The sequence below is a fragment of the Prionailurus viverrinus genome, chromosome A3, assembly GCF_022837055.1.
Source record: "Prionailurus viverrinus isolate Anna chromosome A3, UM_Priviv_1.0, whole genome shotgun sequence".
In the NCBI taxonomy this organism is placed as follows: Eukaryota; Metazoa; Chordata; class Mammalia; order Carnivora; family Felidae; genus Prionailurus; species Prionailurus viverrinus.
In genome coordinates, this window is record NC_062563.1 from 113,891,674 (window position 1) to 113,918,409 (window position 26,736).

Sequence of the window (26,736 nt, forward strand, 5' to 3'; positions counted from 1 at the left end):
CAATGCTATTTATCTTAATCTGAAATGACTTTTTTTACTTTCCCCTCTGGATCTATTCAGAATCAGATATAGTCTTGGTACCACTTCCTCCGGGAAGCAATTTCTTCAGCTATACTTTGTAGGTGCTCACAGATTACCATGTAAATGGTATCTTCTAGGGTTGAGCAGTGTACAACCAGCACAACTGTTCACAATAGCTCTGCTTGCCATGGAGACTTGATTCTTAGAAGGAAGCATAAAGAAGGCATGCTGTGTCCTAATCCCCCCCAGTGAGTGAATCTTTCTTAGGATACTAGCTATGGATAGGGAGCAAAAACAATGGCATCCCCAGCTTCTGCTCCCTGCCGATTTGTGTCAACACAAAGACAAGAACGTGGTAGCTTTCTAAGCACTTTCTAGATGCTTTTCTCCCATTCATCAGAGGCACAATCTGTGTGCTGCATGAAGGGAGAGTAGATAAGCTTCCTCTAAATTTTGCCAAGCTTGCCTGCTCTGGCCATGAGGTCAGCATTTAAAAGGCACGGGGAGCCAGCAGCTCTGTTCTAGCCACAGCTGTCTCATAAGCTTAATTAAGAAAAGGTCAGAATAAGCACGGTATTATTTGAATTCATAACCTCAAACATAAAACGGGACTTTAAACAATTACGGGCAGTGATTTTCTCACAGTCCCACTCACCACAGTTCATTCTTCTTAGAGGGCATTTCAATTGTTCTCGTCACCGAAGAGGGAAAAAAAAAATCCTAACAGCAGCAAAGTTTAGTGAGTAAAATGCCCACTAAAGAGCAAATCACCTAGTAAAACCACTGGAAAGGTGCTTCTAGAAAGTGAACGTCTATGCATAAGCCCTGATTTCAAGGGAGAACGTGTCAACTGCTAAAACAATCATATTTTTGAGATGAATTAAGTCGCTTGTTAATTAAAAATAAAAGTGTTGTTCTTTGTCATCAGATTGTTCATTTTACACATACGTTTTAATTTCTCTACTTAGGTTCTAAATGAGAAAGCATCTAAGAGGACATCAGTGCGACTTTAGTCAATGAAATTTACTCTCCATTCAGCATAGGTTATGTAAGAATGTGGCCAAATCCTTGGGGCGCCTGGGTGACTCAGTTGGATAAGTGTCTGACTTCAGCTCAGGTCATGATCTCACGGTCTGTGGGTTCGAGTCCCGCGTCAGGCTCTGTGCTGACAGCTCAGAGCCTGGAGCCTGCTTCCGATTCTATGGATCCCTCTCTTTCTCTCTCTGCCCCTCCCCTGCTTGTAATCTGTCTCTCAAAAATAAAACATAAAAAAAAAAAAAAAAGAATGTGGCCAAATCCTTTCTTAGCACCTCAATACAGTACAGCTTTTAGGACAAATAAGCACTGAGTACAAGTGACTCCCTGAAGTCCAAGCCATTCACAAACTAAAGTTTCAGAAGTGCTCAGGACACCAACTGGCAATCTCATCCTCAAACCGTGCTCGCGTTTAACTGTTGTCTAATTGTTCTGGAGCCCTGGACACCATGGCTTCCACCAGTTCTCGGTGTAGTTAATACTCTGGTTTGCAGTACAGCAATGTCTCTGCAGCTGGTGTTCCAAACCCTCACTGGCTGTGACCCCAGGGAAGTGGGTTTGGGAACCGCAGCTTGTTCCAGGACATGCCTCCAGAGTGCTGTCTCTGGCAATGTAGCAGGAAATGGAGTTCTCCCCTATCCTGGGGTTGGGTTTTCCCCCTCCTTTTAACTGTCCTTACTCTGAAAGCAAACCAGGTTTCTTTTGTAAAATGTTTTAAATCAGCAACTACAAAATATGATCCTAACCTGAAGGTGCCTGACTTGCCTGGGGCTCGCTTGTTGTCTAATGCACCTGCCAAAGGCAAAGTTGCTGTTTTGAAAGTTTATCTTTTTACTTTGAGAGAGAGAGAGTACGAGCAGGGGAGGGTTTGAGAGAGAGGGAGAAAGAGAATCTCAAGCTTGAAAGAATCTCAGTCTCATGAGCCATGAGATCGTGACCTGAGCAGAAATCAAGAGGCGGACACTTAACCCACTGAGCCATCCAGGAGCCCTGACAAGGTTGTTTTAATTTTTTTTTTCAACGTTTATTTATTTTTCGGGACAGAGAGAGACAGAGCATGAAAGGGGGAGGGGCAGAGAGAGAGGGAGATACAGAATCGGAAATAGGCTCCAGGCTCTGAGCCATCAGCCCAGAGCCTGACACGGGGCTCGAACTCACGGACCGCGAGATCGTGACCTGGCTGAAGTCGGACGCTTAACCAACTGCGCCACCCAGGCGCCCCGACAAGGTTGTTTTAAAAACTCACATTCCAAGGGGGTACCTGGGTGGCTCAGTTAAGCGTCCAGCTTTGGTTCAGGTCACGATCTCACGGTCTGTGAGTTTGAGCCCCGCGTCGGGCTCTGTGCTGACCGCTCAGAACCTGGAGCCTGTTTCAGATTCTGTGTCTCCCTCTCTCTCTGCCCCTCACCCACTCATGCTCTGTCTCTGTCTCTCTCAAAAATAAATAAAAAACGTTAAAAAAATTTTTTTTAATTAAAAAGTACATTCTAGAAAGCTTCATTTCTAGTATTCTTCCTCTGATGCATTGCTATTTGTAGCAGGCTTCTCTGTCACTCATCCCTACCTGCTTATTCCCTCTCTCAAGTCCTGTATCTTCTGCACAGCTTGGTTAAAGAGGCCCTGACCTGCTGTCATAGCCCTTTCCAGCTGGGGGCCCTGGCTAAGTGTTCAATATCCTACCTCCTCCCTGCCCTTCTCTAGCATGTGCCAGGGGAGGAGAAAGAAATGAAAACCAATGTCCTTCCTTACAGTGCAGATGGCCCACAAACTGCAAATATTTAACTTTTCCACAATCTCACTTGTGATAGATAATTTCATGCGCCAACCTGGCTAGGCCATGGGGTGCCCTGATATAGTTGGTCAAACCCTGAGTGTTTCTATGAGGGTGTTCTGGATGAGGGTTAACATTTAAATTGGTGAACCTGAGTTAAAGCAAATTGCCCTCCATAATGTGGGCCTCACTCACTCCTGAATTACTGATTCACTGGATCACTGAAGAGAACAGAGCACGACTTTCCTCTGAGTGAGAGAAAATTCTCCATCCCACTGTCCACTGCCTTCCGGCTTCTGCAACATCAGCTCTTCCTGCCTAAAGGCCTCTGACCTGGAGCCTTGGCTCCCCTCAAACCTTGCATGTCATCAGCCCACCCTGCAGATTTTGAATTTATCAGGTGCTATAATTATGTGAACCAATTCCTTATAATGAATGAATCAGTCAATAAATCGCTCTCTCTTTTATTGGGTCAGTTTTTCTAAAGAACCCTAACACTCCAGCCTGCCTTACAGGCACAAGGGAAGTTTATCATTGGTTCAAGCCATCAGGGTGGTAGGGAATCCTGATGGGGTGAGCACATCCCTTTGGGGAGACGGTATCTGATTCTTAAGGGGAGTCATGTGTACTTGGAGAAAAGCTTTAACATTTTTTTTTAATGTTTCTTTATTTTTGAGAGAGAGAGAGAGACGAGTTGGAGTGGGAAAGGGGCAGACAGAGAGGAAGACACAGAATCTGAAGCAGGATCCAGGTTCCGAGCTGTCAGCACAAAGCCCGATGTGGGGCTCGAACTCACAAACCGCGAGATCATGACCTGAGCCAATGTTGGATGCTCAACCGACTGAGCCACCCAGGAGTCCCAGAAAAGCTTTTATATATTAATTTTATCTGCCCTGTTACTCCCTTGAGTCCCTATAATGGAAGATACTGATTATAAAAGTAATAACACGAGGGTGACCTGGGCGGCTCAGTCGGGTAAGAATCCAACTTCGGCTCAGATCATGATCTCACAGTTCGTGGGTTCGAGCCCCATGGTGGGCTCTGTGCTGACAGCTTAGAGTCTGGAGCCTGTTTCAAATTCTGTGTCTCCCTCTCTTTCTGCCCACCCCACCCCCCCCACTCACACTCTGTCTCTCAAAAATAAACAGACATTTAAAAAAATTTTTCAAATAAAAGTAATAACATGAGAAGCACTTGTGGTCCCCTGCTGACATGGGAGTGACGGGACGTGCCCATCATCTCATGCACGGATGTTCAGACTCACACTTGAGCACATACATCCCTGGTCTTCATTCTCCAATAACTGACCATCACAGTCGTAAATTTTTCCACCCAGTGACCTCAGCTGACCTGAGATGGAAACTCTGCTATTAATGATGTATATTAAGTCTAGAATAGTAACTTTACTATGAAGGTTTTAGAATGAGGTTTTTGTTATTTCATATGTTTATGTTTGTAAGAACCGTATCTCAGGGAATTGGACAGACAGACCTTGGGATTTTACTTTGAAATAAAGCAGACTTTCGATTAGGATTTGTGTTGAATGAGTATTAAGAGGACTTGATCAGGTTGGTAAACAGTATTTGAATTTATTAAAAATTCAATTTGCTGCATCTTAAGTCTGATTTATTAAGATTTAGAAGAGCTGCTTAAGCGCTTAAGAAGAAAATGCTGAGGCGCCTGGATGGCTCAGTCGGTTAAGTGACCAACTCTCTGATTTCAGCTCAGGTTGTGATCTCATGGTTTGTGAGATCGAGCCCCGTGTTGGGCTCTGCATTGAGTATGGTGCCTGCTTGGGATTCTCTCCTTCCCCTGACACTGGCATGTGCATGCATGCCCTCTCTCTCTCAAAATAAATAAATAAACTTTAAAAAAAGAAGAAGAAAATACTTATTAGGACTGTGGGCTGCCCTTTCGAGTATATAGAGTGCTGGAGAGAAAATAAATACATAAAATTAATATTTTTTTTGAGAGCGAGAAAGGGCACAAGTGAGCAAGTAGCAGAGAGAGACAGCGAGATACAGAGAGGAGACAGAGAGAATCCCACAAGGGGCAGAGAGAGAGAGAAGGGGGGGAGAGAGAGAGAAGAGGGAGGGAGACAGAGACAGAGGGAGAGAGGGGGAGAGACGGGGGGGGGAGAGAGGGGGAGAGAGAGGGAGAGAGAGAAAGGGGGAGAGAGAGAGAGAGAGAGAGAGAGAGAGAGAGAGAGAGAGTAGGACTCCAGCTCACCTGATGTGGGGACTGAAGTCACAAATTGTGAGATCACGACCTGCGCCAAAGTCATATGCTTAACGACTGAGCCACCCACATGCCCCATAAAATTTATAAATGGAGACCAAAGTGTTCAGAGATTTAATTAATACAGTTTTGATACAGAAGTCACTCTCAAGGAAAATTTTATCTGTTCCTTGCTATATTTAAACATTCATCACAAAATAAAAATCAATCTTATTTTATATAAAAAATATTGGACTTATAAGTAGAATGACAAAATGTGTAAGTTGGACTTAAATTCTTAGGAAAATCTCTCTTTGAAAATTCATAAATTATACTCTTTATAAACATAAAATATATTATTTTGCTTTTTCTATTTAAAAAATTGATAAATTTGGGGCGCCTGGGTGGCACAGTCGGTTAAGCGTCCGACTTCGGCCAGGTCACAATCTCGCGGTCCGTGAGTTCGAGCCCCGCGTCAGGCTCTGGGCTGATGGCTCGGAGCCTGGAGCCTGTTTCTGATTCTGTGTCTCCCTCTCTCTCTGCCCCTCCCCCGTTCATGCTCTGTCTCTCTCTGTCCCAAAAATAAATAAACGTTGAAAAAAAAATTAATAAAAAAAAAATTAAAAAAAATAATAAATTGATAAATTGAATACACCGAATGTTCATTTAAAAGCCAACATTAAATGGTCCTTTCCAGCCATAAAGCCCCCCTTAGCGGACACTCGTGGCTCTGGAGTCTGGAGGGGCACAGAAGAGGCAGCTTCACTCGGGGTCCCGCAGAGCTGTCTGACTCTGCGTTAGTCCCTAAACACTCTTCCAATTCTTCATTGTCTTTAACTCACGCCTCCTTTCAAAAAAGACTTCCACCATGGAATAATCATTAGCTCAACTCATTTCCTGGAACAGGATTTGATTTGCTAACACCTACAAAGCATGTACTGTAATCCAAGCATCTCACACGCATTTATCACATTTAACCCTCAAATGACCTATTGTTGCTAACTGCCATCTTACAAGCGAGGAGACTAACGTAAGGACTAAATCACAAAGCTGCATGTGCATAATTCACTACTAAATTTTATTTTCCAGCTGTCCTTTTATAGTAACAAAAGTATTTTCACTCCTTTTTGGAGGGAGTAAGAGGAAGCTTTCTAAGTAAACCAATCCTTTTGATAAGAAACCACATAAATGGCTTACTTGCCATTCCGTACAGTATCCAATTCGATTTAGTTCCATGGATACGAAGAATTACATCCCAAAGCACTGGACCACTTACCACTCTACATATACACGCTATACATTACGTGTGCAGGCATGGTAGCCAGACAATCTAGGAGGCCTTTTATATCTTTCCAGTGTGATTTTAATGCTCCACTATAATTTATTAACAGCTACACTTCCTTTAATCATAATATTCAGGATCTATGATCAAAATGATAAATGCTTTTGTACTCAGAGAGTATTAATTACCCTAACCTCACAAGAGTTCTCAACTTTGGATAAAGGAAACTGAAGTAACTTGTCCAGTGCAATCGACAGAAGCAGTGCCAGAAACAGAACAAGATCCCTGGACTGCCTCAACCAAAGGCAGTGACCACTCACTGTGCCTCACATGTAGGATGTTCCAAAGTTATTATTAACATTCTTTGGAAACATATTTCTTGGAAAAGCCTTTAAACCATGACTGCTGAAAGGCTTTTTGCAACCACTGCCCAGTTACAATATTTTTTCAAGTTCAGTCCATGACTCAAATCCCCGTCTTCCTTCACACCTCCAAGGGTATTATGAAACTTCTTATATGGAGATATTTGGGAACATGTAAGAGCTGTGCATGGATATGGAAGAAATCACTAGCTCAACTGTCCGAACACAGATTCCAAAGTCTGTCGCTTTTGCAAAACCATATGAAAATATTGGGGGTAGATAAGCTATTGCGAAGTATCAGAACATTTGCTGTTGCAACAAATAGTGCATTTATTAAATAAGGGAATCAAGGGTATCACGTGCATGTTTTAGATGCAACAATTAGGGAAAAAAACAATTCTAATTTAGTAACATAACTGTATACTATGTTAGTTCTGCAGAATCAAAATTTACATTTCTTGTAAATACAACCTGTACATCTGTTCCAAAATTTGTTGGACAGTGCATAGCAGGTGTGAAGTAAATAATGGAATGAAGGAAGGAATATGTAAGTAATTTAACTAAAGCTGAAAACAGGCAAACTATAAATAATTTAAGATTGCATTTCCAACATGGTTCTTTTTCCTAATTGCATCTTGCATGTAACAGTTAAAAAATTCTCTAATGAAAGAATTGATTTCATTTTTTCTTCAGCTGTAATGATTACAGTTTCCCCTTGGCACTCAAGTACAAGCATAGTCCGTATCCCCAGAATCAGAATTTCTGCATCAACTGTTTCTATGTATTTGTATCTTCCAACTGTTCTCTCAGCAAAACTGAGAGGACCATTCCTCTGAATTTTGATCAATATTAGTGTTTTACAATTTTTTTAACATGTGCCAATTTCTTTTGTGGCACTAGTTTCCTTCGAGTTTTAACTACTCTCATCTTTGTACACCTGACTTTCATTAAGAGTAACTGTAGAGGGTCCAACACTGTGGTGCAGTACATCATACCACCAATAGGTGGCACTCTCCCAACACACTAAGGGTCCTATCGAATTTCCTCTTAACTTCAAAGTTTTAGATCAAGACTTTAAGTCTTTATGTTCAATTTACTTACAGTAGGTCTAATTATTTCAATAATTTACTGAACAGAAGTCTAATTATTTGAAGAAGATATCCACAGACACTGGGAGCCCTGGGAATCTTAGATTCCAGTATTCAAGTGTGTCTACTTTTCTTTCCCATGTGGGTTAATGGGTTCTTATTTCCATGCGATAATGGCATCCTACATATCTTGTAATTCATAGGCACATTTTCCAGAAAATTGAAGCTTATGCTTTCAAGAGTAGCAATAAAAACATTAAAAATTCATTTTACTTAAGTGCAAGGTATCACTAAGTTCTATTTACCAAGAATAACTGCCCTACTTTAGTCCCTTAATTCATAAACACATACTGTCAGTATGCCCGCCAGTGTGCTAGACTGTGATGGACAGCTGATGAGACACCAACTCTCATTTTGCTGATCTTACCATCTCGCTCTAAAGCTGTAGTTTCTCTAAGTCTTGTTTATGACACGGATAAAATGACTTGTCTTGCCTGACTTGGTTTTCCAAACACCTTTTTCTCCCAGAGTCTGGAATGATATAACATGATAAAGAGCTCAAATTCTAGGGTCCTCCCAAAGCAGTGCAGCCCCCCTCTCTCAAACCTTTGAAAAGCTGGAAGCAGCCAAGAGCACAGGAACGAGAAGGAGAGGAGGAGGCCGGAACAGGAATATGGGAGCCGAGGCCTCCAGAGGATGAGGACGGGGAAGCTGTCGGTGCACAATGGCTTCAACAAATTGTCCAATGTCATGTTGCAGGGCCTCCCTCAATCCTCTGGAACCTCTACGAATGCCTGGTGCCTGGCCTCCATGACTTTAGCAGAGGATTAACATGGGATCCTAAGCAGCCCCAGAAATGTACTGGATTGCACAACTATGCAGGTCTCCTCGTGTCAAGTTGTCCTGATATAATCTGTCCCCTCCACTTCCATCCCCTGCATGTGGTATCAATCCACAAGATGCCATCTAACTTTGGAGAACACGACTGAACAAGCCACTCCTACCTCCTCCAACTACCAGTATTCTCAGATGTAGTTGCTGCCTTAGCAAGAATTAGTGCCCATGACCTATTGCACCAGAAGTGTGAAAGCCTGTTCCAGAGCCAAAGCTTTACTTTACACTGCACTTTAATGCTCAAAGCTGATGACAAGTGCTACGATTTATTCCTCAAATTCCTCCAGCACTGTTTCCATCAGTAACTAATTGTTCCCCAAAGCATCGCTGAGCAACTAGGGAAACTGGAAGGTTCAGTGCCCGACAGGCTGGGATTCATCCAGGGCTTATATTAACCAACAGACAATGTGGTCCTTTTCAACTATCAAGATATCCATGAACGGCATATTTAAAAGGTTCAAGGACAGAAATTATGAGTAAACATGTTTTAAAATTCACACATTCTTTGTTTCCTCTTTGAAAAGTTTCTAACAGTATTAAAGTGAGTTTAACAAAATCAAGGTGGATGCTCTTAGGTGTCTTTAGAACCTTGCTGGTGTGGTCTGAGGACCAGCAGCATCCTTGCTAGGAATGCAGCATCCTTGCTGAGGACCAGTAGCATTCCTTGCTAGGAATGTAGAATCCTGCCCCACCTTCTGCACTTAGAAACCAGAATCTGTGTTTTCATAACATCTGGGGAGTACAGAGAACTGACATGCCCATTGATATTTACAAAGCAGTTGTCTAGAAAACCAAGGCTTATATGAGAACAATTACTTCTGCATTTGTCTATCCTTAATTCATGCTCAGATGCTATTAGATAGTTGTATGCTTTATAAGATCCTTGGATTTCAGCTACATTTGAAAATGCATTTGATCTGGGTCACTTAGCAGTAAGTAGCAATAGCTGTTGCTATCTTCCAAATGTGTCAAACACTATTCTAGGTGTTCATGTATTAACTTATTCAAGTCTTAAAACAGCTCTATAAGGCAGGTGAAATTACTTTCACATGAGGAAACAGAGGCACCAGGAGACAATGTAACAAGGTTGCCTAGATAGGAAGTTGCCAAACCAGTATTCAAACTCAGGCAACCTGCCTCCAGAGCCTACACGCTGACCTCTCTGCTCTGGCTCCCCTTAGTGACTGTACTCCAGCAGAAATGCTCCATGGAAGATGGTTTGGTGTGGGTAGAACTAGAATGTCAGGTGCTGATCAAGGCAATGGCAGCTGGTCAGAGGACCTCTGGAAAACCTTTGCTGTGGACCTTCTCTGTGGATTTATTCTGAACTCAGTATAGTTCTAGGCCCATAATTTTAGGGATATAACAGAAACACTCCTTCTGAGCTGCCTAACTTATTCCTATCCTCCGACTAAAACATTTAGAACAGTAGTTTTCAATATGTGTCCCCTGGAACCCTGCGGTCCCTGAGAGATACCTGCAGAGACTAAGTAGTTATTCTCCCAACCAGTTCCCCCAGCAACTTTGAGATTAACGAATTTCTATATTAGAGGTTAAAATAACAATTCAGGTGACAAACTACCATTGTTTAAAAAACAAAAGACGGAAAACCACTGATTTTGAAGATTTGGTTGACTATATGCTAGAGATTCTTTTTGGAGATTTTATCCTAAGTACTATGCATATGTTAACTAAAAGATTGTTGCAATGCTAACTATTGTAATTTTATAGTGCTACCATAATTAGCAATGCTAATTATTTTTTTAGTTTGGCAATGGGTACCATATTTTTCCTGATACCGCATGCTCTACTAAAAATATTATACAGTATGTATTTGTTCACATGTTTGTTCAAATTTATATTTTAAAATGTTATGAAGTCTCAGCTAAAGAAAATTGATACAATATTCTAAAATTCATTTCTAACAGCAACATACTTGACTATTCTTCCAAAAGCTATGTCAATTAAACTTGACTTTCAAAGCCATTGGCCTGTCAGACCTTTATGCAGTAAATACTTAAAATCATACTATTAGAACAGGGACAGAATAAAATGAAAATATGTGCAGAACCTTTATAAAGGAGTTTCTGTAACAAAAAGCATACACCATAACCCAAATGTTGGGGGTGTGAACAGAATATATACAAAGCTCCTAAAAATTAATAAGACACCAAGGCCAACAAAAAATGGGCAAAGGAGGTGATAACAATTCACTGACCAAGAAATACACATCACCTGTAAACAAAGAAAAGATACTCAAATTCCCTAGGAATAAGGGAGATGCATGTAAATATGCTTCTCACCCATCTGATAAAAACAATTTTAAAGACTGAGAATATCCAATGGTAGAAGGGTCTGAGGAAGGAGGCATTTCAAATGCTGCCACTGGGAGTGCAAATTTGCACAATATTTTTAGAGTAGTATAGTAAGTTTAAAGTGCACATACCTGCCAACCCAGCATTTTCATTTGTAGGACTTCTTGTACTAAGGCACTCCCACAGGTGTATATAAGATACATACATGAAAGTTCACTTGCAGCATTGTTCGTAGAAGGAAAGTCAAGATAGAAGCAAGCAGTGGGAGGGACAAACAACCCCAAAGTCCAGTGCTGCTGGTGACTAAATAAAAGTAGGTGTATCCATAAAACAGTCTGTGCAACCACTTAAAAATTTATCATCTTTCCTCTATTCCAAGATACCATATTGTAAAATACATTCTGATATAACAGACATTATTAAAATGTAAAAAAGTAGCTTGTGGCCATTGTTCAATGCCATCAATCATAAGATACCTCCCATTTCAGAGACGCCGAAGAGTGAAACAAAAAACGAAACGTGTCCTATCGATAATACGGAGTTCAGTTTTAAATAAGCTCTTTAATGTAAATATATGACGATAATATAAATATAGCTATATAACAACAATTAATGTGTAGGAAAAAGGTTTGCATGATTAAAAAAAAAAAAAGCCCAACTGTTAAGAATGAACATCTCTAAGGAGGAGCAGAGTTCAATTGTGATGGGGTAGGTGGAGAGGGACAGAACCCCTTTGATTAATTTTTTAGAAGGGGTCTATTTTTGGGAAAAAAAATCAACCATAAAAACCACTGGCTAAGTACAATAGATCTGACATATATAAGAGTACTGTGAGAACATGTCTCAAGGCCCTGTGTACTCCCTTCCTATGGATTTTGCTTTCCTCTCCTTGTGGCATCTGCCTCTGGGGACAGAGGCCATAGTAATGCTAATAATCATTAGCATTCACTCCCTGTGTCCCTGTTCTACCTACATCCTCCCCTTCCTCCACAACCCAACAGGATAGACATAAACACCTCTGTTGTACAAACGAGCTGTGCTGGGTGAAGTTATTGGACAGTTCTTGATTCCAGATCCACCCTGTCTGGCCCCAGAACCCATCCTCTTTCCACTACCAGGCTACTATTCTATCCACATCACCATCTATTTCTTTATGTATTTGCTCTTTATCCTTTACAAGTCTTTTCTCTTTTAAGACATATTCAAATCATTTTCTTTTTTATGCTACATTGGTTTTAAGTTATCGCCAATCTGAAAGGCTATAAAACAGCTCAAAAGTTGCATTCTCGTGAACTAAAAGTCAATGCATTTCCTCTTTTCAAGGATTTTTTTTACTCGTGCCCATTCTGAGAATTTGTTCATTATAAACTCCCTCACTTTATGCCCACACGGTGTCTTTCTAGCTTTAACAACTCGATTTCAGAGCTAAAGACAAAATGATATACCCAACACTTTCAAGGGCTTTCCTTTCAAGAGCAGTTAAGTAGCGGCAGAGGTAAGAAGTAAGCAGTGCACAGGCCAGGAGTCACCAAATAGCCCAGACTCAGCACCTTTCAGTCTTCCCGCAACACAAGGAGAAGGGATAAACCAGGAGCCTAGCCTGCTGCATTTTCCATTTGAGCAAAGGTTTATCCTCGGAACTAAACTTGAAATGAAAGGACATTTGTTTGCATACATTTCAATTCCTTTCTACTCTCTTCCTCTATTGTTCTAACTCCTTCTTGGTCTCTCTCACAAAGAGGCTGTCATAAAAACCAGGACAGACTTTCTATAGCCTCTAATACTTTTTTTTTTTTTTTTTTTTGTAAAGGAAGCTGGTTTTATTTTTTGACAAGGTCCTTTTTTTTTTTTTTTTTTATTTTTGAAATTTATTGACAAATTGGTTTCCATACAACACCCAGTGCTCATCCCAAAAGGTGCCCTCCTCAATACCCATCACCCACCCTCTCCTCCCTCCCACCCCCCATCAACCCTCAGTTTGTTCTCAGTTTTTAACAGTCTCTTGTGCTTTGGCTCTCTCCCATTCTAACCTCTTTTTTTTTTTTTTCCTTCCCCTCCCCCATGGGTTCCTGTTCAGTTTCTCAGGATCCACATAAGACTGAAACCATATGGTATCTGTCTTTCTCTGTATGGCTTATTTCACTTAGCATCACACTCTCCAGTTCCATCCACGTTGCTACAAAAGGCCATATTTCATTTTTTCTCATTGCCACGTAATATTCCATTGTGTATATAAACCACAATTTCTTTATCCATTCATCAGTTGATGGACATTTAGGCTCTTTCCATAATTTGGCTATTGTTGAGAGTGCTGCTATGAACATTGGGGTACAAGTGGCCCTATGCATCTAATACTTTTTGCTCTAAGTAGAAACTGTTGGAAATGAGAAAGACTGTCGAGAAAAAGGAAGTATCGGGAAATAGAAATTCTAAAGATCTATGTCACCAATTGCTAAGTTGCATTATGTTTCTTTGGGTCATTTATTATTCTTTGGGGAAGGGAACGAAGGTTTCAAAAATTAATGGCAGGGTCTGGGAGGTAAACCAGGAGCCATATGTTTATGCAACCCTGCTCTTACACAAACACACACCCCTATCCCCACCTCTGATGAAAGTAAGGAATCAGGAGTGAAGATGAAGATACAGAAGTGAAAGAACAGTCAGGATCCAAAGGAGGGAGGTGAACCTGTTCCCAAAGGCCTCTGGCAGAAGGAACTGGGTGAGGGCTCACCTGAATCCTTCATGGGGCAGAGGGCACACTGCATACCCCAGGCCTCTCCATACAAACAGCAGCATTCAGTGTAAGTTGTCTGCTTGCCAACAAGAGGCCGGCTACACACATACTCATCACTCAGATGTTCCCAGCACAGATCTTGGTAGACATCAGTTTCTTCTATTTGTTCTGAAAGGGAAAACATGGTTCCATGACAATTGCACTGTTATTCCTACTTCATAAACACAGCGGTGGAAGCCAGCAAGTCTCAAAGTTTCCATCTCTATTTCTCAGACTGACTTCCAAGTAAAAGTCTGAAGCCAGCCTGGTCTTTCCATGGATCAAACCTCTGTCATCTCTAACAGGGTGTCATTCCATCAGCTGAAATTCAACCTGCCCGTCATGTTCCAATTAAATCCCTCCGTCTGCAGCTTCCCATCGTTGTAGAAAGCACTGCATGCTCTTCCTTCTATAGTCCATAATCCTAAAACACTGATCTCTGATTTCCCAATCTTTCCTTTTTTACCTTGACCCTTCTGTCAATTCCTACCATTTCTTTCTATGTAACACTTTGCAGATTCTTGCTTTCTCACTCAATTCATTCACCAAAGCCCTGGTGACACTTGATGCTACAGTACTCAATTCCAAACTTTCTTCCCTTCAATTGACTTCATCCAAAGTGGTTACTGACAGGGATGATGGATAGATCAATTATGCCAATTAGGAGTGGTGCATCATCTTACTGGCGACAGAGAGGGATTCCAATCAATGGACGCCAGGGGTCCCCACCACCTTGTTGGATTCCATGGAGTGTTGGGCCCAGCCTCTTCTGTGTCCTTCAGTCCAGTCAAGCAAACCTGATTATCTTTTCCTGAACTCACATCTTCCTCAGTTGCTTTTGAGGGTGAAATGTGACGAAGAGGCACAGAAGAGCTCTGCCATCGGCTCAGCCGATCTATATTCTCTTGTCGATTAAATATGTGTAGGGTACTGAATCTCCTACATACTGTTATGCATCTTATTATTTTTCTTTTTATTCTCTCTCATTTTTAAAAACTGTTCATCTATTTTTAAGAGAGAGCCAGAGAGAGAGAGAGAAGGGGAGGGGCAGAGAAAGAGGGAGACAGAGGATCCAAAGCAGGCTCTGCTCAGTCAGTGCAGAGCTCCACGAGGGGCTTGAACTCACCAACTGTGAGATTATGACCTGAGCTGAAGTCAGATGCTTAACTGACTAAGCCACCCAGGCACCCCTTCTCTCTTATTATTTTTAGCATCTCATTTTAATTACTCCAAAATACCCAAGGAGTCAATTTTTCTATTTCTCAGTAGCTCACAGTTTAGTTAAAAGGAAAACCTTGACATTTATTTGGACAGAGACTTGCATCTCACATCCAAACATACCATGTGATTCAGTTGGTCGTATACATCTTTTTTCTGAAGCATCCAGGACCATTGGATGGGTACAGAAGCAGTTATAAGAGCCTTCTGTATTAACACATTGGCCATCAATACAACTATTGGGGTCCTGACATTCATCCATATCTTAAAAGAAAAAAAATTAAAGAAAATCAACAATCAGTTGTACCTCATACACTCACCAAACTTTATACACTGCTAAATTGAGTCTAGATTACAGAGGCTGCCACATTTTAATTAACTACACATCATCATCCAAAAGAGAACAGCTTTGACTATAAAAATATTAAGTTGTATTGATTGGAACAATAATGTTTCCCTGCTGCTGCTGACATTAAAGAAAGAAAGAAAACATTTAGGAACAGGATATGCTTAGAAATTTAAGATAAAATGCCTCTTTATGATAGTTTTAAAACTATTTCCTTTTGCTATGTTTTTCTGCCTAGTGTATATGGTTTTCTGCTTAAGCCTTAAAGTCTGGGTCAGTATTTAAAAATGACTTTCACTTGCATGGTATGAGTGATGAAACAGGAGGCTCCCCAGACCAAAAGAACACTTCAGTTAAACCAGTGACCTGAATTATAATTCCACATTGAATATTAACTCTTTGCTTGAAATCTGTTCCAAAAGTAGGAAGGAGGTTTTTTTATTTTCTTAAATCTTGCTCAAAAAAAAGATCCATAAACCATTTACAGGTCTTTTCAACATGTGACTTAGATGCAAAGCAATTGTTTTGACTACACAGCATCACTTTTTTTTTTTCCATCTGTATATTTTCAGAGCACCCTGTATCCTCCTAATACTTACCAAAGCACTGCAATTTGACAGGATCATAGTATGTCCCCTGCTTACAGTAGCATTCATAACCAGGCTGAGTGTTCAGACAGAAGCCATTTTTGCAGATTTCTTGCCCAAAGAGCAGGCATTCATCTGCATCTATGGGGGGCAAAATGGTGAAAGAGAAGACTGAGCTTTGGTCTTTGAGTTAAAAACAGTCTAACGAATACTGGGCTTCAGTTGACTTAGGTATTATAACATTCATAGTCCAAAGAATCTTCAGATACAACAGGAGAAAATTCTTAAAGTTAAGCCTAACTCACAGATGTAGAAACAGAATCTGTGACATTTGGGGAACAATGTCCAAAACATTATTGGAGGAGGTCTTTTTGTAAATAGAATTTCTGGGTCACTACCTCCTATCCAATGAAATAGTTTATGAACTTCACAATGCAGCCAACAGTATTTTCTCAAGAATATACCTTTTAAGAAATGTGCCTTTCTCTAAATGTGTATGTTGGCTCATGAACTAACTGGGATGAAGAAAAATCCCCACGAAGAGTTTGATGGAACTTGATGAGTCTGTCTCGGTGATAATGACCAGCTAATAGAAGCACAAGTTCTGAAGGTCTTGGAAGGCCCATTTCTCCACAGAATGTAAAGTGCTCACCGTCTGCAAACCTCAGTTTACTGTGGTAAGTTGGGGACAATAGGAACATCTGCCTGACAGGAATGAAGCAATTAAATGACAAAATCCATGAAGAAGATTCCACAGACTCTCAAAAAGTGTTTATCCCTTGCTTTCATTGCTATTATTATTACCATCAGTTCTAGCATTTTAGAGCAAATGTCATGTCATAAAAAAAATCATAGGCTTCATGGATGAATCACTCAAAGTTACACAGCTGGAAAATGGCAAAGTCAAGTCCATAATACATAGCTGTTTGGATCTGCAACTAATATTCCAACCATTTACAGCACTGCTAAGACAGGGTGAGGAGGAACTTATTTTTATATGAAAGAGAGGGTGACTTTATGGTAAAATCAGGGCTCTGTTCCATAATATGAAGTGAGATTTAACTATATGCCTGCAAAAACAAAGTATGATATTTGTGAACTTGAAAACTATTAAACACATACTACAAATCAAGGCTTCTTGTTATTTAATTGGACTGAATCATAGATTTATTTAAAAAGCACATATGGAATTTCTTATCCAGCTACTGAGTATCATTAAAACAGTAGTTCTCAAAAACGGATGGACAATAAAAATGTTTAGTCTGTTTTCCAGCCACTTAGCAGTTTTCAGTATTAGACTATAAAGGGAAGAAAAAAAACTCGTAGTGTATATAAGAGGTCATAATATCTCTATCATGGAAATGTCAAAAGTGAGTAGTTAACAAGGAAATACTCATAGATGTGGCTTAAATTTCACCTAAATAAAAAGATTGTGCATTTATTTCAGAATTATAGATTACCAGCATTAAATACACAAAACACATTTACTTTAGTTTTCTTCTTTTCCATTCCTTATGATGAATCTGTAGCCATTAGTCAAAGCATCTTAGCAAATAGTAGGATGAGTTCTAAAAAAAAGTCAAGAATCTTAGCTTTGTTGATGACCACAAAGACCAATATAATGATGGTCAAAATTATATGGTCTTAGCTTGTATTATTTATAATATACCTCTGGAATAAAAGCATAAATTTATTAAAATTTATTAGGCACCTCCTAGGTACAGAGTTTTAAGTATTTCTAGTATATTATCTCATTTAATCCTCACGATAACCCTTGAGACATCATTCCTATCTCCGAGATGAAGAGATGGAAACTCAGGAGGGTCACATGACATCCCAGGGCTGCGTGGTCTTAAGTATTCTAACTCCCAAGACCAAATGCTGCCCAGAGTTGACAGGCGCCTTCCCCTAGAAGAATTAAAGGCTTTCTAATAAGTTTCTATGATGAGAAGAGCTATAACTCTGTGGAGCCCAAGCCATGCTTTCACCGGAATGCTGATATGCATACGTGTTACAAATTCATTTCTGTTTGATTCTGACCTTTATAGTTCTCATCACCAGCATCATAAGAGGATTCTCCAGTGGGGACAAAGCCTTTCCCTCTAGGACACATTTCAGTGAATTCAGCTGATTTCAGGAGAGACCAAAAAAAAAAAAAAAAAAAAAAAAAAAAAAAAAAAAAAGAAAAAAAAAACAGTTGAAAAGAGAAAAAAATAAACGTTCTCCATTAATGTGTGCTTTAAATTTTGAAATTCAGTTTTTGGTTTTTTTCCCCCAGACTCCATTACCTTTAAGGCAAGTCTTGTCATCTATTCTGGACAAATAAATTCAGTATAATTTACAAAATTATGGATTAGGTGCAAATAAATCTAATGACTTTAAAATTTTTTACTTGTAATTAAAAAAAAAAAAACCCTCCTAGTTCATGCACTTCTCATTTACCAACGTTTTGACTGATGTTATGACTTACTTCTCCATTACTGTGGTTTCTACCATTTTAAAGGTTGAATAAGATTCCAGTCAGGCAAGATCTTAGCCTAAATATGCAAGCTCTAGCTATGGATAATGCGGGATCAGTTTTAGCCAAAGACGGGTTTTAACTTAAAAATGGAATAAAACCGAATTGCCTTTCTGCCAAAATATCATATGGAACCTTACTGTAATAGTATATTCTGCGATGGACTGATGTTAAGTTTAAGAATTCATTTTGAGGTGGGATGAGGGGGATGGCTCCAGCTCTGAATGAAAACATACTGTATGGTAATCTCATCTCGATGCCACTACGGCAGGTACCAGTCAATGTCATCCTTTCAAGGCTTCAATGCAGCAACCAAAATGAGAAGCTTCCAAGGCCCTGGACACCACAGGACCCAACCCAAGTGTGAACACACTGCTCAGCTGGTCCTTACCAGTCCCCACGACAGGGCAAGGGAAGATCTCACAGTTGTCTCCCCAGCCGGCGCCGGAGGTACAGCAGCACTCTTGTTTGGTGACATTGGGGGCCAGCACATTATCGCAGAGACTGGCATCATTTAGATTATAGTAGCATTCTTTCTTTTCTTCTTTGGGTTGATCATCATCTAAGTCTAAAGAGAGTGGAGAGAGTGAAAGGGGGCCCTCTAGGACACACCAGATGGGTATCACAACAGAGCGGAAAACACAATAATAAAGAGATAGACGGTGGGGGGGGGGGGTTGGGGGGCGGGGGTGCCAGCAGCATTTCATTTACACAAAACGGCCTTCTGCTTCAGGTGTGGGTCCTTCCACTTCAAGATAAAAATGCACTGGAATCCGGAATTTTGATACATTTCTAACACACCCCAAGAGTGTAAATCTGTCAAAATCATTTTCTTTTACGTTAAACCAATTGCTATACTCCTATAAATTTGGCCGTGAGAAGAGTTTCCATATCTGCTTTCTTGCCAAACATAGGGCCATTCTATGTGAGCTATAACACCTACTTAAATCAATGAAAATTTTCCCCAACAGTTGACCAGAGATGTGGGGCCACACAAAATATTTAACTCTTAGGTGGTTATTTGAATCAACAATGCCCCAATCTTTTCTGAACAGTACAAGGCAGAGTATAATAACCAGGAAAACACTGCAATAACCCCAAATCTATAAAATAACCTTTTGTTACTGAAAGTCTACTTAAAATGCTGCGAATATAGGACTTTGAATGAAACAATGAGTGCCAGCTAAGCCTTGGGGAAGAATTTCAAGGCTCGGTTCTAGTCCTGGCTCATGTGTGTTCTAGAGGAATATATTTTCCAACAGACTCAGTTTAACCCTCTGTGATAAAAGACAAAGTAATATGAGAGAATACAAACAATGAGAACAAAATTCACTTACTTTCAGATAATACTATAAATGATTTAATCCCATCAGATTTATAGCCTATGAACAAGACTGTGCTTTTAAAAGCTTTTAGAAGTACTGTATTTGGGGGCGCCTGGGTGGCTCCGTTGCTTAAGTCTGACTCTTGATTTTGGCTCAGGTCATGATCTCACAGTTCATAGGTCTGAGCCCACATCTGGTTCTGTGGTGATAGTGCGGAGGTCTGCTCAGGATTCTCTCTCTCTACCTCTCTCTCTGCTCCTCCCCCACCTTCTCTCTCAAAATAAATAAATAAAACTTAAAAAAAGGTCAGTATTTTGAGAGTAGGCTTGTAAAGTGGTCTAATCTCTTCTCCACCATATGCTGCAGAGTTCAGTTACTGTGTATGATCCACTTAGGACTTATTAATAGTTTTTATTTTATGCTATATCAAATAAAAAGCTGACTACTGCCATGACAATTACTTAGATTAATTTCAATGAAATATTTTCATTAGAACCCTTCTTAGATATGAAGAAACTACAAGGACAAAGGAAAAACATTTGCGAGTGAGGATAAGACCTGAATGTCAACACCTACCTTTGTTTTGCAGTTGGTGCACAATTAATTAATTGTGCAGTTGGTGCACAATTTAAGGAGTTATTTTCACAATAGTGCCCTATATACTTAATATGGCAGGCTCAGATTGACTGTAAGGACTAGATTAATAAGCCACTTAGCAAAAGTGTTCCTAAAATAGAATTCCATAAAATTCTATCAGAAAAGCGACTACCCTTTCTTTCCTCCTAGGGCAAGGAAAACAAGCAAAATGGCAAACAAAACTCTGATGTACATATTACTCTCAAAACAAAGAACATGAATGAGAATGTAGAAGATCCCTTTCACACTTGATTGTGGCTGTTAGATCATTCTATCTTTGACATAATTCAGGCTGGATTCTAAGTCAGTGTCAATAGCTGATGGCAAATTCTAACCTTGAATACAGGTCCAGGAAAAAGAGGAAATGCTGATTTCTACAACAGATTATGAAGTAGTTTTAAGTCCATTTCCCTGGATGTGAAATCAGGTAAAACTTGCCACAGCCCTCATCTCTTCTAGCTTTCAAGTGTGCAAAAGACAGAAATGTGTTGTGCCCACACGCAGAGAGCAGTCAACCACCGCTTCCTTCTCTTTACGAGGGGCTCCAAGCTCTTATAAACAGAATTCTTTGGGAAAAGGGCATTTGAAGTTATTATTAAAATCCACCATGAGTCTTGCAGAAAAATTTATAAACTTTCCCCCAACACTTGTAAATTAATTGGCAGCCCATTACTCATGATTTTGCTCATTTTATTCAGTTGACCTAAAAGTACAGCTATTAACGTATGCATTTGGAAATACAAATCAAACCAGCAGCGTAATTAGCTTGTCAATCAAGTTTACAGTCTGTGCAAAGAGAGGGCTGAATAATTGTTTTCTTCTTGCGTTCCAAGTTGTAAGTATGTCATGGCATTTCTTACAACATGGAATACTATACAGTAGGGCATCATGAAAACTGCTATATTCCTAAGTAATCAGACACCAGAGGCTTATGTAGGAGACAAAAACTTATATATATGTATACACATGTATATATATATATATATATATATATATATATATATATGTATATATATATACACACACACACACATATATATATATATATATATATATATATATACACACACATACGTATATATACGTATATATATGCACACCTAGGCCTGTTTTCTACAATGTTTGTTATATTCATAGCACATAAACTAAGAAATAAAATTATCTTTTTCTTTTTCTTTTTTGGAAGGAAACTCACAAGTTTTTGCATAAGGGAGACAACCAGTAATATCATCCTGTTATTCAGGTTTTACATCAGTTGTTACAAGTTTTGTTTTTTATCCCAGCAGTTTGAAAGCTCAATGTTTATACAGCTGAAATTGGGGGTTAGTCAGGCCCTCATCTGTGTTTGGAAAGAGATGCAAATTCTTTTCAAAAAAACCAGTCCACAAAGGTCATTTTGTGAAACAACAGCAATTTCCCTATCTTTCTAACCTTTAAATAATTAACTTCCTAGAGCATTTTTCCACTGGGGGGAAAACTCATCAGTAAACACAATGCAATGTGATTTCTTTAAAGAATCTCTATGAGTTTAGGTCACTTGCTGCCACAGGAAAAATGGTTAAATTGCCAAGCAATTTTAAAAGATCTAATCAATGGATAGTAAAGTGCCAGGCAGTAAAAAGAATAAATTTTATTTTTATTAAAGATTTTATGAGTAACATGAGCCATACAACATACCTCATGCCACAGACTTCTAAGAAATATACTACCTCTCTTCCGGTATCTTCGGATTTGATTTTTCAATTTTATTAAGAGGTTGGCATCACATCTATGTATAAACAGCAATTTGCATAGTATAATCCTAGGGTATGGAGGATGGTAAGAAGTGAGTTTTTTGAACTTTTACACATGTTTCTGAAACATTTTTTACAGAGGCCCTTTCTTGTGATCCACAGAGCAACTCCATGAAACAGTATGTGCAGGTTACAAAGCATCCTTACTTTCCAGAAGAGATGATTTAGGTTGGGTCCAATGTCTCATGCCTGTTGCCTTCCCGAAACCTCTTCTATGGGGCTCAGCTTCTTAGCATCTCAACTAGCATGAATTTGTTTTATTTATTTATTTTTTCACTTCTTTGAGCCAAATGGGGAGGGGACAGCATATAATCCTTGCTGGTATACAGTTTAGCCACCAGGTCACATAGAGTATAATCATGTTCCCTGGCTCTGAAGAGAAAGTCATGGATTGAGTCATATGGTGCCACTTATGAAGAGCACTTTCTAGAAACATCTTCTCTCTTGGTTCCTCAGAAAGAAGAAGATGTGGTGTTCATTTAGAGGATGGTTTCCTTCGGTCTAATCTTAGCCTTGCTGTCAGGTTGAGGAAATCTGCAACAGTTTTCTAATTAAGGGAGACACGAGCATTCTAAACGGGCCCCTGTCTTTCAATTTCCATTTGCAAAGTATTCTGAAGGCTTTTATGAGCTAATCTTCTTCATACCTTTCTGGGACAGTCAGGTTTATGACAATGACCAAAGACCCATGAGCAAATACCCATGAGCAAACAATGCCTCCAAGTAAAACACCTGCTAGAGTCCTAAAAAGGCATCAATTTATATAACTCTAACCCTGGTGATGTTCAGTAAATTACTTTCAACTCAATCATTCACAAAGCTTTATTCCATTTTTTATTTTAAAATCACCATAGGCACTAATGTTTTATACCAACTCATGTTTTTTATTGTTTTTCATTATTTTTTTAATGTTTATTTATTTTTGAGAGGGAGAGAGACAGAGCACAAGCAGGGGAGGGGCAGAGAGAGAGGGAGACCAAGGGAGACCCAGAATTCGAAGCAGGTTCCAGGCCCTGAGCTGTGAGTACAGAGCCTGATACCTGAGCTGAAATCAGACACCTAACCCACTGAGCCACCTAGGCTCCCCAACTCCTGTTTTTTATGGGAAAAGAATTTTTAGCATAATATTCTAAGAAGGAATAAAAGAGAACTTGAAAATTCATATATTTCCTTTTTTTCCTAGTTTTCTCCAAGACTTGAAAAATAAAAAGCGTGTGTGTTTTTCAAGTTTATTTATTTTGAGAGAAAGTGAGAATGCAAGAACAAGTTTGAGAACAAGTGAAAGAGGGAGGGAGAGACAGAATCCCAAGCGGGCTCTGCACTGTCAGCACAGAGTCCCATTTGAGACTTGACCCCACGAGCCATGAGACCATCACCTGAGCCGAAATCAAGAGTCAGATGCTTAACCAACTGAGCCCTCCAGATGTCCTGAAAGTGTGTGTCTTTTAGGTGGAATTCAGGAGACAGCCATTGTTGAGTTTCAGAAAACAAGCACGGACAATAGGAGTGGGCTGAACAGGAATGAATGCAAGGAAAAAGGGAGAATGGGAACAGATGGTAAAGATATGGACCAAGTCAAAAGATCAGAAAGCCAAGCATAAGAGAAAAAGCACTTGGAAGAGGACTCCTCCACCCAGTTCCTGTCCTTAAGTCAAGCAGATGGGGGAGTCAGGCTGTGACAATGCTCAGGGAGCAAGAGTAAAGCACCTAAGCCACACTCCACAGGGATAGGGTGGGCAGGACTACCACAGAAGGCTGCCTGGAGAGCTGACATGTGAACCAACTTCTTCAAAAATAACTTTAGAGAAACTGGACAGGAGATAAGGTGGACAGGGGTGAGGAGGAATAAAAAGGACGACTGTACTCAGGTCTGGGCAGAGCGGGGTGAGGGGAGTGGTGGTCTGCGAAGGAAGTCACTGAAGGTGACAGAGAGCCCAGGAGGCGCTGTCATGCAACAAGCGACAGCCGTGTTCCTGATTTAGGCACTGGGTAGAGGACAATGCCACTCTCTGAGACTCACCTCATGGCCTCAACTTAAAAGGCAGGCAATAAATACCAGCCAGGTTGAATGAAGGTTCTTTGTTTTTGTTTCTTTTTCCAGCAAAGGAACAGAAGAGAACAGGGGAAGCGAGCCTGAGATAACAACAGGCTGGGATTGGGGGGGTGGAGGAGAGAAAGCCTGTGATTCATGGAGACAGGACTGGACACCGGGAAGGTCAGAACAAGACCGGGGTGAAAGAGGAGGCTCCTGAAAGAAGAAGGACGTTCCGTGGAGAAAGAAAAACGGGTGTGACACGCAGAGACATGTGAGCAGGTGGCGCCCGTGGAGACAGAGAAGAGGCCGGATGTCACAGCAGCAAGTGTCGTGGCAAAACGCTGTCACAGGTGCAGTGTGAGGGCCTGTGAAGATGACTGGGACAGTAACGCCACATCTGAGGTGACAGGTAAAATATCAGGAAATGTTTAAAGGAAATGTACCAACCCCTCCTCGTTGGGCCATATTTATAGCAAATGCCAGGGCCCCAAATGACTGCTGCCGCACCAGTGTGGGCATCTCCTGTCTCAAGAACATGCAATGGCTCATATCCAGTTGGAGTCTGTCACTTGCATCAACTGCCATCAGTTCATTCAAACACGGACATCTCCTCACTTAAAAACTCAGATGTTATTTTACATCTTATATATAGCAAGTAAAAAATTTCATAAAAGTAAACGCACAGTTTGGTAATTAGTAAATTCTTCTATGCTCTTTGAACATGGGAAGAAACCTGATTCAACTCCCCCCCGCCAACAAATGAGTATGTTCTCCCTAGCCTTACCTACATTTATAGTATAGATCCATTACAAATACACAGTAAGACCTCAGGAGTTTTATGGCATTTTACAATGTTTGCATTTTAAATACTATGCTCTCACTGTCTTTCATTTTTTTTTTCCTATCGAAGGTCTTTTTTTCTAATCAGAAATTATTTTTAAAAAACTGTCTCAATGTTAATTTATTTTACAGGTTAACTAAACACATAAAAAAAAAAAACCCTACTCCGCCAAATGTAACAGTTCAATGATATTATATGTGGTTTCCTGCCTTTAAAAAAATATGTACGTACATAAAACCTGTAGCGGACCTCTCTAGGAGGAGAACAAGGATGCTCTTTGAGTTCAATTGTCAGAATCAGGAGGATGATTTACACGTGTCCCTTGACAGCAGGGAAACGCTTTCATTCTTCTGTTCTACTTGTTATTTAACCGAAACACATGAAGGAACCATCCACCCTACAAGGAAGTATAAATAGATCATTCCTCATTCAAGTGTGGCCTCCAATCTATCTCTGATAAAACGAATCAGTACTTAATTCTACAGAACTAGCTGGGAATGACACCATAAATACAGAGGGGATACACTCTTGAATGTCGAGACGCAGTTTGATTCAAGAGGTAGTGAGTGTCTGCCATAGGTGAGGCAGTGAGCAAGGTTACAGGGGACGCAAAGATGAGTAAGGCAGAGTAGAAGGGTCCTGCCGCCCTGCCAGTGGCTTTGGACTTCACGCTGTAGGCAGCAATAAGCAGCTAAAACTTGTGATGAGCACTGGGTGTTGTAGGTGGTGATCAATCACTACATCCTACACCTGACACTAGTGTTGCACTGAATGTTAACGAACCGGAATTTAAATAAAATCTTGAATAAAAATAAATATAAAACCAGATTCATGTTTTGAAAACATCAATGGTGGCAACAGCGAGGAAGAGGAATCGGTGGGAGGGGATGGAGGGAAGTCAGGAAGCTACCGCCATGATCCAGGTAAGAGCTGCTGAAGGACTGGCCCAGGGCAGTGGTAACACAGGAGTAGGGAGAGCTGAAGGACACTGTTGAGATAGAATTGGCAGAATGTTCTGGAGGCTTGGATGAATGGGGATAAAAATTAAGGTGTGATGTCAGGATTTCCAGGACTGATGTTTGGCAATTAATGAGTGAACACAGGTTGGAGAAGGGATGGTAATGAATTTGGTTTGGGGATAATTTCAGGCAGATACACTGACAAGACACCCTGGGAGAAAGGGCCAATAATAGGCAGCTGGAAATAGGAGTGTGGCTCTGAGGACAGAGGCGGAGGCAGAAGATACTTGGCAGGCTGTATCACGTAAGTAAGAGTTGACTCAGGGAAGACGATTAAATATCCCAAGAGAAGAACAGAGAGTAAAAAGAGGCCTAAACATGCAACTCCCCGGGACATTATTATTTAAGGACTGGGCTGAGGAAAAAGAGTCTGGAAACGAGAAAGAAAAAGACCAGAGCAAGAGGGAGGAGGATGGGGGAAGGAATGTCCTAAATCAATCAGAAGGAAAGCAGGAGGAGGGAAGACGGGAAACCACGGTCGGTTGTTTCACAAGAAGGAATGAGCAGCAAGACGAATGGCTTTAGCATGTAGGTGCTCTCCACTGGCCCAAGGGAAAGGCGCTCTGTGCAGACAAGCCTGGGGGCCCTGGATCAAATGGGGGACAGTTGTGTGGAGGTAGGTGGAGCCTGGAGGTCCCCATCAAAGAATCTGGAGGCCAGC

At 40.5% G+C, this 26,736-nt stretch overlaps 1 protein-coding gene across 8 annotated transcripts in view; it reads right to left on the minus strand.

Annotated features, from left to right (window-relative positions):
• Positions 1-26,736, minus strand: part of LTBP1 (latent transforming growth factor beta binding protein 1) — a 410,698-nt gene that overhangs the window by 13,690 nt on the left and 370,272 nt on the right. For all 8 annotated transcript variants that reach the window (XM_047852622.1, XM_047852625.1, XM_047852623.1 and 5 more), the window contains 5 exons: positions 18,819-18,995; positions 17,950-18,036; positions 15,922-16,050; positions 15,100-15,240; positions 13,717-13,887 (listed from right to left, as the gene is read on the minus strand). In XM_047852622.1, coding sequence (XP_047708578.1) covers positions 13,717-13,887; positions 15,100-15,240; positions 15,922-16,050; positions 17,950-18,036; positions 18,819-18,995 — 705 coding nt within the window. The remainder of the gene's footprint in view (positions 1-13,716; positions 13,888-15,099; positions 15,241-15,921; positions 16,051-17,949; positions 18,037-18,818; positions 18,996-26,736) is intronic.